Genomic DNA, 12,382 nt, shown 5'->3' on the forward strand with positions numbered 1-12,382 from the left:
CACCTGTAGCCCCTTGTATCTTACATTAAATTACTTGTCTCAGTGTCATCTATGTCACTTTGTGGATATTTAAATGTTTGTAAGAATCATCCTGTATGTTTTTTTTCTTTTTTTTTTAATAGTACAAATTAATGTAGAAATTATGAGCACTGGAGCAACAGGGAATGGATTTAACTCAGAGGACAGGACATTGGGGCATCAGGGCCCAGCAAGAAAGGTGTAGCTGGTGAGCCAACTGACCTGAACCACTTTCACCATTGATAGGAGGGGTGGCAAAGCAGCATAGAGCCAGATGTCAACAGTGGTATTCTAGAGGATTCATGACCAGTGGTTCCGTGGCTATGTGGGCCACGTTGTGTTACACAGGTGAAGCCAAACTAGTGGAAAATCTCCTCCAACAGCTTAACTTTAAGGATTGCTATGCACTACAGGAAAGATAATACATCACATGACAGAGTGAGTTAATGCATTCTATTCACTCACTGCCACCGCAGAGAAGGAACTTTTTTTGAGTCTCTGGAAACAGCACGGGGGGAGGGTGGGGTGAGGGGGGACCAAGATCTGGTGCAGTACCTAGTTTGGAAAAGCAAAACAGACAGGCTGCATCACAAGAAGAGCTGTACAAAAAGTCAATCCAGAATATTGGTTGCATTTGGCTTTTCCACACCTTACATGCTGTACTGTGAGAGCTGAATCAAACACCATGTCCTCACTTACCGATCCTTTCAGCACCACACCTGGTGAGTCTCCTCAGAAATAATAGCGGAGTGGGAACTTGGTGTAAATGCTCCTTGCATACTGCTAATCACAACACACAGGTGCACATAGATAGCCATCAGCACCTCCAATAGATAGCATATTCATACTCAATGATGGGGAGCCTTACAGCCATCACTGGCAGAATAGGTTGTGATGAATATAGTAACCATCCATTAGTTCAGATTTAGGCTATACCCAGATAATGGAGGCAGGTACAGTTGTACAACAATTTCAATTCTGTTCCAACCATGATGAGCAATCACTGTTGTCAAGTTATGGATTTGGGTCAGTTAAAATTTAATACATTAGAAAGCTGAACTTCCCATTGTTATAACGTCAAGTTTAACACATATATTTCAGAACAACACAACACATATAAGTCACAGAGTAAGTTGATAAGCAAGACATGTGTACACGTTAGCATTCGAATGAGCACTGAGTCCCAGTCTAGTGGCCGCTGCTCGGCTGGCGCTTAGGTGGCGCAGCTGCCGCATGGCTGGCAGACAGCGCTGCATGTAGAGGATGCGCGTAATTGTGCGGCGGCGCTTGGAATGATCGGCGAGTCACAACACTTTCCCCCCTTTGAAATTATTGCACTGGTCTTGATGGAGTTGTCCTGGGGATGGCTAACATCCATAGGCATTGTTTGACTCGCCGGAAAGTCTTGAGGAGGAGGCTTCCCGTACGGACGGAAGTGTCCCCGATGATAACGGGTCGAGATGACAGGAGATGTAGGGGTCGAATCTGCTGGGGCCCCATGCACCAATCTGCCCATTGCGGCAAGTCCAGTTGATATGACAGAAGACATGGGCGATGTGTCGGCATCCATTGGAGGAGGAGGCGAGTAGATTTGCTCTGACAGAGGATGGTCATCCGGTTCCTGCATGGGCATGTCTCCTGGTGGTGTCCGTTCTTGTGCTGGCATCATGATGACAGTGAGAGGGCTGCGTTGTGAGTATTGAGAGATGCCAAGATCCTGAGTGTCAGGTAGAGCCAAAGGTGTTGTAGCAGCATTCGGAACAGGCGTTGCTGGCACACTAGGCCGAAGCTGGTCCGAATGACGCACTGCAACACCCGTGTCCGTCTGGATTTCATACAGGCGTCTGCCACGGTGTCTTAAGATGTGGCCTGGGCTCCATTATGGCTGCCTGCCATATCCCCGTACCCAGACGAGGTCGTTGGTGGTGAACCGGCCAAGGGAAGGCACCCGCGGCCGTTAAGTGGAAGGCCGTAGAAGATGAAGTAGCGTGCGGGGCTGTCGGCCATGTAAGAGCTCAGCCGGGCTGTGGTCGCCCATGGGGGTGAAATGATAAGACGCCAGAAACTGGGGAAGCGCATCATCTGCAGCAGAAGAAGTCAGAAGTTTCCTCATCTGAGCCTTAAATGTGCGGACCAGTCATTCAGCCTCACCGTTGGATTGTGGATGGAACGGCGGGGCCGTGATATGCATAATGCCGTGACGAGCACAAAAATCTGCAAATTCAGAAGAGGCAAATTGTGGACCATTATCAGTAACAAGAGTAGAGGGAAGGCCTTCCAAAGAAAAAATGTGGGCGAGAGCACTGATGGTTGCCGCGGTGGTAGGCAACGTGCAACGGACAATGAAAGGAAAGTTAGAGTAGGCGTCAATTACGAGGAACCAATAAGTCCCTAAAAAGGGTCCCACAAAGTCAGCATGAATGCACGCCCAGGGCTTCTCAGGCAAAGGCCACGGTGACAAAGATGACTTCGGGGCAGCGGCCTGTGACGCACAAGGGCCGCAGGCAGTGACCGTGTGTGCTATTTCAGAGTCAATGCCAGGCCAGTACACATGACGGTGCGCCAGAGATTTTGTGCGAGACACACCCCAGTGCCCTTGGTGAAGGAGGCGCAAGACCGAAGCACGCAAAGACGCAGGTACCACAACATGCGGCGAAGCATTGTCAGTGGAGAGGAGGATAACACCATCCCTAGCCGTGAGGTGGTAGCGCAAAGCTTAGTAGTTCCGCAATGGATCAGAAGTCTTAGCGGATGGGTGATCTGGCCAACTCTTCTGAATACAGCGTAAAATCTGGGAGACGGTAGGGTCAGAACCCGTAGCAGCCGCCAGCCTGTCCCCAGTGATGGGGAACCCGTCCACAACCCAATGCTTGGCAACATCCAGGTGGAAACCCAAAAGTTCATCCCTATCGAATGCCTGATCAGGATCCATGGGAAGGCGAGACAGAGCATCAGCATCTGCATGTTGAGCTGTTGGCTGGAAATGAATCTCATAATTGAAACGAGACAAGTAAAGAGCCCAAAGCTGGAGGCATTGTGTAGGCTTGTCGGGAAGTGACGTTGATGGATGAAACAAGGAAACAAGTGGTTTGTGATCCGTAACAAGATGAAATTTTGAGCCATAGAGAAAAACACCAAACTTATGAAGAGCATAAATAATGGCCAAAGCTTCTTTTTCAATTTGAGAATACTTTCGTTGGGCATCCGTGAGCGTTTTGGAGGCATAAGCAATGGGTTGTTCCGAGCAGTCAGAAAAATGGTGCGCAAGGACTGCACCAACCCCATATTGAGAGGCATCTGTGGCAAGAACAAGATGTTGGCCAGGTCGATAAGTAACCAGGCACGGGGCCTGTTTCAGCACAGTCTTCAATTTCTGGAAAGCCGCTTCGCATGACGCGGACCAGTGAAAAGGCATGTTTTTATGCAACAGGTGATGCAACGGCTGAGCCACCGAAGCCGCAGATGGTAAAAACTTGTGATAATATGCTTTTTTCCCCAAGAAGGCCTGCAGTTCCTTAACAGATGTAGGGTGGGGAAGGGCATCGATCGCAGTGACAGTTTGCTGAAGCGGACGAATACCATCCCGAGAGAGTTGAAACCCCAAGTACGTGATAGATGCCTGAAAAAATTGTGATTTCTGAAGATTACACTTAAGACGGGCAGTCTGTAAGACATGAAAAAGTGTGCGGAGATGTTGAAGATGTTCTTCCACGGTGGAGCCAGTGACAACAATGTCATCCATGTAATTGATACACCCAGGGACAGGGACAGGGAGCAGTAATTGTTCCAAGAATTGCTGAAAGCGAGCAGGGGTGCTAGCAACCCCGAATGGCAAGCGTTGGTATTGATAGAGGCTGAAAGGCGTGTTAAGGACCGGAAACGGCCGGGAAGCAGTGTTGAGAGGAAGTTGATGATAAGCTTCTGACAGGTCAATTTTAGAAAAATACTGGCCTCCAGCAAGTTAAGTGAACAGTTCTTCAGGACGGGGCATAGGGTAAGTGTTGATGAGGCATTGAGCATTTACAGTGGCTTTGAAATTGCCACAGAGACGAATATCACCATTTGGCTTAGCAACGACAACGACAGGAGGGGACCACCCACTGGAAGTGACAGGATGCAAGACCCCTGAAGTAGTGAGACGATCCAGCTCCTGTTTTACCCGATCATGAAGGGCCACAGGAATGGGCCGAGCCCAAAAAAACTTAGGCCGAGCAGTGGGTTTGAGCATGATATGAGCTTCAAAGTCGTTTGCATGGCCTAACCTAGGAGAAAAAAAGGGACAAAAATGTCATCGACAAGGAATCCAGTTGAGCATAAGGAATAGCATCAGAGACAATATTGACAGAGTCATCTATGGAGAACCCAAAATCACGAAAGGCATCGAAACCAAAAAGATTTTCTGCATTGCTCTGGTCGACCACAAATATGGGAACAGTGCGAACGATGGATTTGTAAGATACCTCAGCATTAAACTGTCCCAAGAGAGAAATCTTCTGTTTGTTGTGCGTCCGTAATTGCCAAGTGACAGGTGACAGGAATGGAGAACCCAACTGAAGATACGTCTGAGAATTAATTATAGTGGCAGCAGAACCGATATCCACTTGCATGCAAAAATCTCGACCAACGATTTGGACAGTGAGGAATAACTTCCCTGAAAGGGAAGAAGTGCAATTGACAGACAACACAGAATCAGAATCAGTGTCATGTTCATGAACAATATGTATGCAGTCGGATTTGCAAACGGAAGACACATGACCTTTCTTTTTGCAATTGTGACACGCAGCCCAACATTGGAGACAATCCTCGCGTGAATGTTTCGTAAAACACCACGGACATGAAGGAAGTTGCCAGGGGATTTACTGCAGTTTCTTAGTGGGTTGTTTACGGCTAGGCCGAGGCTGCACGTGGGAGCACACTGCGGAGATATAGCTAATGACGAGAAGCGCCCCGCATTTGACGCCGCGATGAAATCGCGAATCACCGCTGTTAGAAGCGTTTGCTGTTCAAGGAGATTTTGCAATAGTTGCTCAACAGTAGCCACGGAACCCTGTGGGTCAACGGTGAAAAGGAAAAATCCCATCCTCGTCGCCAATTGTTATAATGTCAAGTTTAACACATATATTTCAGAACGACACAACACATATAAGTCACAGTGTAAGTTGACAAGCAAGACACGTGTACACGTTAGCATTCAAATGAGCACTGAGTCCCAGTCTAGCGGCCGCTGCTCAGCTGGCCGCTTAGGTGGCACAGCTGCTGCATGGCTGGCAGACAGCGCCGCATGTAGAGGATGCGCGTAATTGCGTGGCGGCGCTTTGAATGATCGGCGAGTCACAACACCCGTCACATGCCTAAACTTTGCTAATTTTATTATGTTTGGTTTTGTTTATTATTATTGTTCTTACATATGGAGTAAATTTTTACTTAATTACTTGACAAGGAAATCAATTTGTGCCAATAATCTCAGGAATTTAAGTCTCTTACCTGTGAATTTCATTTCATTGTTAGTCATTCTTGTGCATGATTAATGAAAGTTTGTAATTTATCCCCACCCGTTGATCCATTGGTTGGCTAAACATTATTGTTTATTGTCTGTGTGTTGCTTACAGTTAACTTACTGTGGTTCCTTGGGGACAGATCTAGATAGGTAACTAGCTAGCATCATTACTTACCCTTTTTAATAGTGAGGCAGGGTTTTGCAACTGCGTGGATAATATCCTAACTAACATGGATAACTTACATCTCTGACCATCACATGCTTTGGAATTTCAATGTATATCTAAAATAAACCCCTCACTCAGTAAAATGAAATGATTTAAAAAAAAAGAATATTAGATAATAACAGTATCAAAAATCTCAACAACATGTTAGGAAATGCTGCATAGACTGACACAAGTTGTAACAGAAACAAAAATTTTGCTATGACTTCTTCCACTGTTTTGACATTGCATGTATAATGAAAACCATAACATTGAAAAATAATCAAAATATGCATGATAGTACCTGGATAGATGATGAAGCACACTCAAGGAAGGAGTTAATACTTTACAATGAAAAATGTTAGAAAAACAAGAGAATTTGCAGTTGAAAGAAGCATTCAGTAAGTATCATGTATGTTATAAGTATGTAGTAGTAGGCCTACCTACAAGAAGTATCATGTAGCTCACCTAATAAATAATGGATGCAATAGGCCCCTACTACTGCTAGTGTTTGGAATGTCATAGATAGGTTCTGGGTAAGAAATGATAATTTCATTAATGAGCTCCATAAGAAACCACAATGATACTATAATAAAATGCTAGCAGCATATTTCAAATATCTTTAATGAATATCTTTCTTATGTTGGTAAATATAATTTCAATAACCACAAATGTAACTTGAAGGGCAGTACTTCTCCATATTCTACATACAGTATGTACCCCCCCCCCCCCCCCCCAAAAACAAAAACAAAAAATGCATAGTACAGGCATTATGAAATGCTAAGGCTGAAGGAAATGACGGACAAAATATAAGCACATTAAAGTCTTACACTGACAATATATCTGAACTGATTTCCATTGAAGTTAATAGCATCTTAATATTGGGAAGCTTTTTTACAGACTGAAAATAGCCCAGGTAACCATGAGTTTCAAGAAAGGTGACAGACTGGAAATCTTCCCTGTCTTCTCAAAGATCATAGAAAAGATAATATACAGTAGAATTATCACATTTTAAAGTGAACATAATCTAATATTTGAAAAGCAAAATCGTTTTATTAATGCCAGTCAACTGCAGCAGCTACTCACAGTGTATTGATGGGGTCACAACTGCTATCAAGAACAAGGAATATGTTGCAGGTATATTCCCTGATCTTGAAGAAACATTGACTATGTCAATATAACAAAACTCTTAGAGAAATTGTGGAACATAGGTACCAGAGGAATTGTTCATGATATAATTAAAATTTTACCTAATCAAGAGGATGTAGTTTTATTGTTAAAAATGATGAGAGGCACACACATTACTGACATAAAATACGAGGTACCCGAGGGCTTGGTACAGGGACAACTTATTTTCCTTATTTAGGTAAATAAGTTACTTTATTACTCCCAAAAGATAAATCTGAATGCTAATGATATATTTATTGTGCGCAAGTGTAAATATTCTGACTAATTGGAAACATTGTACAGCTGTTTTACAAATGAATTAATTCAGTACTTGAATGAAAGTCACCTCATTGTCTGCAGCAAGAAAACAGCAGTCACAGATTTCAAGTCTTCTATAAGACCATCAGATTTTGAAACTCAATTGTGAACTAGAACTAATTTAACATTAAAGAGAACTATATGAAATTTCAGGGAATAACAATACAAGATAAAATTCAGTGTTTTATGTGCGTCCATTCTCTGGCAAGTGGACTGGCTACAAATAACTTTTCAACAAATATCTTAGTGGAAACTGAAATGATACCTGTGAACTATGAGCTGCTTATCATGCACTGATATTATCCAGTACAAAATATGTATAGAACAATGGAATGCCACAGCACCAGCAAACCTTTACAGGCTTTTAAATTTGCAGATAAAGGCTGTAAGAATAATTTGTGGTGCAAAACCAAAAGACTTGTGCCATAATCTATTCCCAAATGCTGGGATATCAACCATTACAAACATACGCATTTTTTAAATCAATCATGGTGGCCAAACTCTTTAACAAAATGCAAACTGTGACCTGCACAAACACAATACAGAAAGATAGATTAGTTTCCTCTAATAAGCCACACAACTACATTGTATCAAAGAAATCCACAGTATCAGGACTGAGGTTAGTCAATGTATTGACAAGTTCAGTCACATCCCTTCCCACAGCAAAATTTAAAGCCAGATTAAAATCAATGTCGATTACCAACACACAGTACTCTGTAGATGTGTGTATCTGGTTTACACAGAATATAGAAAATTTCATATAAGTGCCATCCATGTATATTAGTATTATTTAATATAATCATGTAACACCCAATTTTTATTTCCAGCCATTTCTTAAATAAATATCTAAAATAAGTCTGAGTGGCAAAGGTGAAAATTTTGTACTTTCAAATGAGGTCTCGCATACAAGCAAGTTACTTGTAAACTTGTATTGTCATATCACAGGTTGCTGTAAAATATATGAGAAACAGTCTATATACACTGAAGCACCAAAGAAACTGGTATAGGCATGCATATTCAAATACTGAGATATGTAAACAGGCAGAATAAGGCACTGCAGTTGGAAATGCCTATGTAGGACAACAAGTGTCTGGCACGGTTGTTAGATCAGTTACTGCTGCTACTACAGCATGTTATCAAGATTTAAGTGCATTTCAATGTGGTGTTACAGTTGGCACATGAGCAATGGGACACAGCATCTCAGAGGTAGTGATGAAGTGGGGATTATCCCATACAACCAATTCACAAGTGTACTGTCAATATCAGGAATCTGGCAAAACATCAAATCTTCAACATTGCTGTGGTTGGAAAAATATTATGTAAGAACAGGACCAATGGTAACTGAAGAGAATCATTCCACATGACAGAAGTGCAACCCTTTTGCAAATTGTTGCAGATTTCAATGCTGGGGCAACAACAAGTGTCAGCTTGTGAACCATTCAATGAAATGGCATCAATATGGGCTTTTGGAGCAAAAGGCCCAGTCGTGTACCCTTGACAAATGCAGAACACAAATTTTTGCACCTCACCTGGGCCATTCAACACCAACATTGGATTGTTGATGACTGGAAACATGTTGCCTGGTCAGGCAAGTCTCACTTCAAATTGTATCAATCAGATGGATGTGTATGGGTATGGAGACAAACCCATGAACCCATGGAGCCTGCAGGGGACTGCTCAAGCTGGTGTAGGATCTGTAATGGTGGTGGGGTGCATGCAGTTGGAGTGATATGGAACTTCTAGTATGTCTAGATATGACTCTGACAGGTGACATGTACATAAGCACCCTGTCTGATCACCTGCATCCATTCATGTCCATTGTGGATTCCAAGGGTCTTGGACAATTCCAGCAGGACAATGCAACACCCTACATGTCCAGAATTGCTACAGAGTAGCTCCAGGATTGCTCTTTTGAGTTTAAACCATTCTGCTCGCTACCAAACTCCTCAGACATGAAAATTATTGAGCATATCTGGGATGCATTGTAACGTGCTGTTCAGAAGAGATCTCCACCCACGTGTAATCTTACGAATTTATGGACAGCCCTTCAGGATTTACGGTGTCAGTTCCCTCCAGCACTACTTCAGACATTAGTCGAGTCCATGCACATCGTGTTGTGGAACTTCTGCATGCTCACGGGGGCCCTAAATGATGTTAAGCAGGTCTACCAGTTTCTTTGGCTCTTCATTTCAGAAAAGTAATCATTGTATCATATGTGTTGAATGAAGATTATCATTATTATTATTATTATTATTATTATTTATAATTATTATTACCACTATATTTCTCACAGTGCAATCAGCTTTCTGCAACTACTAAATTTATAGTAATAAATACAATTCATGTTTTTGGACACATAATGTAGGCCCTAGCAAGTAAAGTTGCATAGACTTTTAGTCTCCCTCTGTGTAATAGTCAAGAAAGTTCTTCAGTGAATGGATGAAAAATTAAAAAACTTCTCCTTGTCAGAAAATTTCTCAAAATTGTCTTTGCTTTATCCAACTGTGTCTTCCAGTACACCATGTTTTATTGAAATAAAAATGTGGAGATTTTGACATACCTGTTGAAGGATAGAAATATGGTGTACAGTTGCATATTTGTCTAAGATGTTCCATTCTACAATAAATTACACAATTTCCATAGGAGTATCTAGCTCTTCCTAAATTTCTGTTTTCTCCACTTTCATCTTCAAACAGACACTGGCGCTGGTCTATATTCAGTGTTCTTACAGCTGGAGTGCTGTATGTTGATTCTGCTGTGATCTAAAATGTAAAAAATTTAAGGACAGTGTTTTTGAACAACTGAGACAGAGAGTTGCTTGTGTCATTGCTGATTTTAGTTGTATAGATGTTATGCCATAGTTTAAGGCATGTTGCTGTACTTTATATTTTGTCTTGTAGTGGTGAAGATATAGGAGTCTATAAAGACACCATTAGTTGTTTTTCATACCCAAACAAGCGTGTTTGAGTTCAAAATCGAGCTATGTGAGACCAGAATCAACTAGGGAAGTCTTTATAGCATCTGAGGATGTCTTCATCATTGGGAGACTTAATGTTGGACATAGAAACATGTCTTAGACCATGGTATAATGCCTATACAAATAAAATCACCAAGACTGTAAGTGCTGGCCAAGAAAACCTACACTGCCAAATGTTGTTTGTGTCAGTACTTTGAGTTGTATTTTATTTATTTAGCACTCATATTATCACATTCATGGACTTGTCAAAGTACAGCACAGTATGAAATATTACATATTTACATCATGTACAAAATCTTATCATTGGTATCAACAAATCTTTTTTTTTTTTTTTTTTTTTTTAAAAAACTTTATTCTGCTTACGTACATACAGATAAAAGAAACGCTTGTGAAACCCCTTGGCTGATTTTACTAAAACTATTAAATACCAGTACTTTAGTTAAGTAGGCATTTTAACTTACAGCACAAAAGCTAAATGCATTATTTGTTTAGTTGAAAACACTAATATTGGAGAGACCAGCAGAAACTCCAAGTACTTTGAGTTTTTGGATGCACACACAGCTTCTTCTCAGGCAGAGGAGAGAATGAAGAAGGAGAAACATTTGAATGCTTTAAAAATAATGAAAATAGGGTTTCATTAATAGAAAAGGAAATAAAGTGCTGCTACAAGTATAAAGTAATCTTTAAAGCAGAACATAGAGGGTCTGATGTCTTCAGCATCTAATGCACAGCTGCCAAAGAGGTGAAGGTTATGAAAACAGAGTACATGAAGTAATTAGCAAAGGAAAAAATTAGTATACCAAACGCTTTGTAAATAGATAAAGAAAGGACAGAGGGAAAGACCAGCAGAGTCTCACAGGTTGACTGAGTGTGGGTGAAAATGAAAGGGGAATAAGTGGACCATTTTAAGAATAAATAAAGAAGGATGTAAGGGATAACTAAGTCTTAGAATAAGTCATACACAATCATGCTATTGAAACAGATATATTCTAAGAACCTGGATGGAGTTGTAAACTACCAATTCCCAGTTATTCTGCTGAAACAAAATTCTTCAATTTCATTACATGTACAATGTTTTTGTATATGCCACCATTATTATTATAAGTTTCCACATTTAGATTTCCAAGTAGATTGTTGAGTATAAGAGTCTATTTTAATGCTTTCACATAAAACTGTACTCTTAATTAAATAAATGTTATCAACAAGTGACCTGGAGCAGATACCAAAAAGGTGAGGCAAGAAAAAAGTTATATAATAGATAAAATTATGATCTTGTAAAGTTATCTGTTTGTAATGAAAATCAGATAGCTGTATACCACACAAGGCTGTATGAGAAACAGAGCCCATTACAAATGGATAATTATGGAACACATTTTATCAAAAATTCTCTTCTAAAAATTAACATTGATTGTGTAAACAGAGGTCTTGTAAAATTTAGTTTACTCTGTTCATCCATGAGAGGCATGATCAGACAGTAATGTCCAGGTTGTTGTTATGTTCTTTGACTTTTGGAAGGCAGTGAATACAGTTCTCCACTCTTGTCTAGTGAAAAACATTTGTCACTGCTGAGTAATGAGCTATAATTGTGACTGGATTCAGTGCTTTATTGAGATAGAACTTAACAGTAATATGAAATTGACAGCTGTTGAAGTGCCCCAAGTTAATATTCGCAACTGTCTGCTGTCAAAAAGTGCTTTCTCAAAAGAACTGAAAAAAGTCAAAGTGAAGCCTCTCTTAAAAAAAAGGCATGAAAACAAAAGGTCCTTATCATCCCTATCATTCTTTTTAAAAAAATAACAAAGAAACTCTATTATAAGGGTTTAAGAAATTCATATTTGATAAGGACTGACTGATACTCACGGTATAGAGTAGGGATTGTGCAGCACTCTGGCACGGGTGGTGAGGGGAATAATGAGGCATGATGTGGGGAGGGGCAGAGATATAAGGATAGAGGTGGGGCAAGGTGGTGTGCTACTTGTGGCAGTGTGCAGGAATGTTACAAAACAAGAGTGTTTGGGTATTTGGGGACCAGCCTGTAAGCGCTTAAAATTTTACGTACAAAATAGGGAACAAATAGTTGTACTTGCATTCCAATAAGGGAATAACATAAAATCCTATTACTCAGGAAAACTTTGTTCAATTATGGTGCATCACAAGGCTCCATGATGAGACCAGTTTTGTTTCTGCTTAATGTAAATGTCAT

The 12,382-nt window shown here is 40.9% G+C and overlaps 1 protein-coding gene across 1 annotated transcript in view; it reads right to left on the reverse strand.

Moving 5' to 3' along the window:
- The window catches only part of LOC126416680 (sodium channel protein Nach-like), a 126,200-nt gene that overhangs the window by 38,915 nt on the left and 74,903 nt on the right, over positions 1-12,382 (reverse strand). The window contains exon 7 of the mRNA XM_050084520.1: positions 9,763-9,964. Within this exon, the coding sequence (XP_049940477.1) occupies positions 9,763-9,964 (202 nt within the window). The remainder of the gene's footprint in view (positions 1-9,762; positions 9,965-12,382) is intronic.

Source organism: Schistocerca serialis, chromosome 1 (assembly GCF_023864345.2).
Source record: "Schistocerca serialis cubense isolate TAMUIC-IGC-003099 chromosome 1, iqSchSeri2.2, whole genome shotgun sequence".
Lineage (NCBI taxonomy): Eukaryota > Metazoa > Arthropoda > Insecta > Orthoptera > Acrididae > Schistocerca > Schistocerca serialis.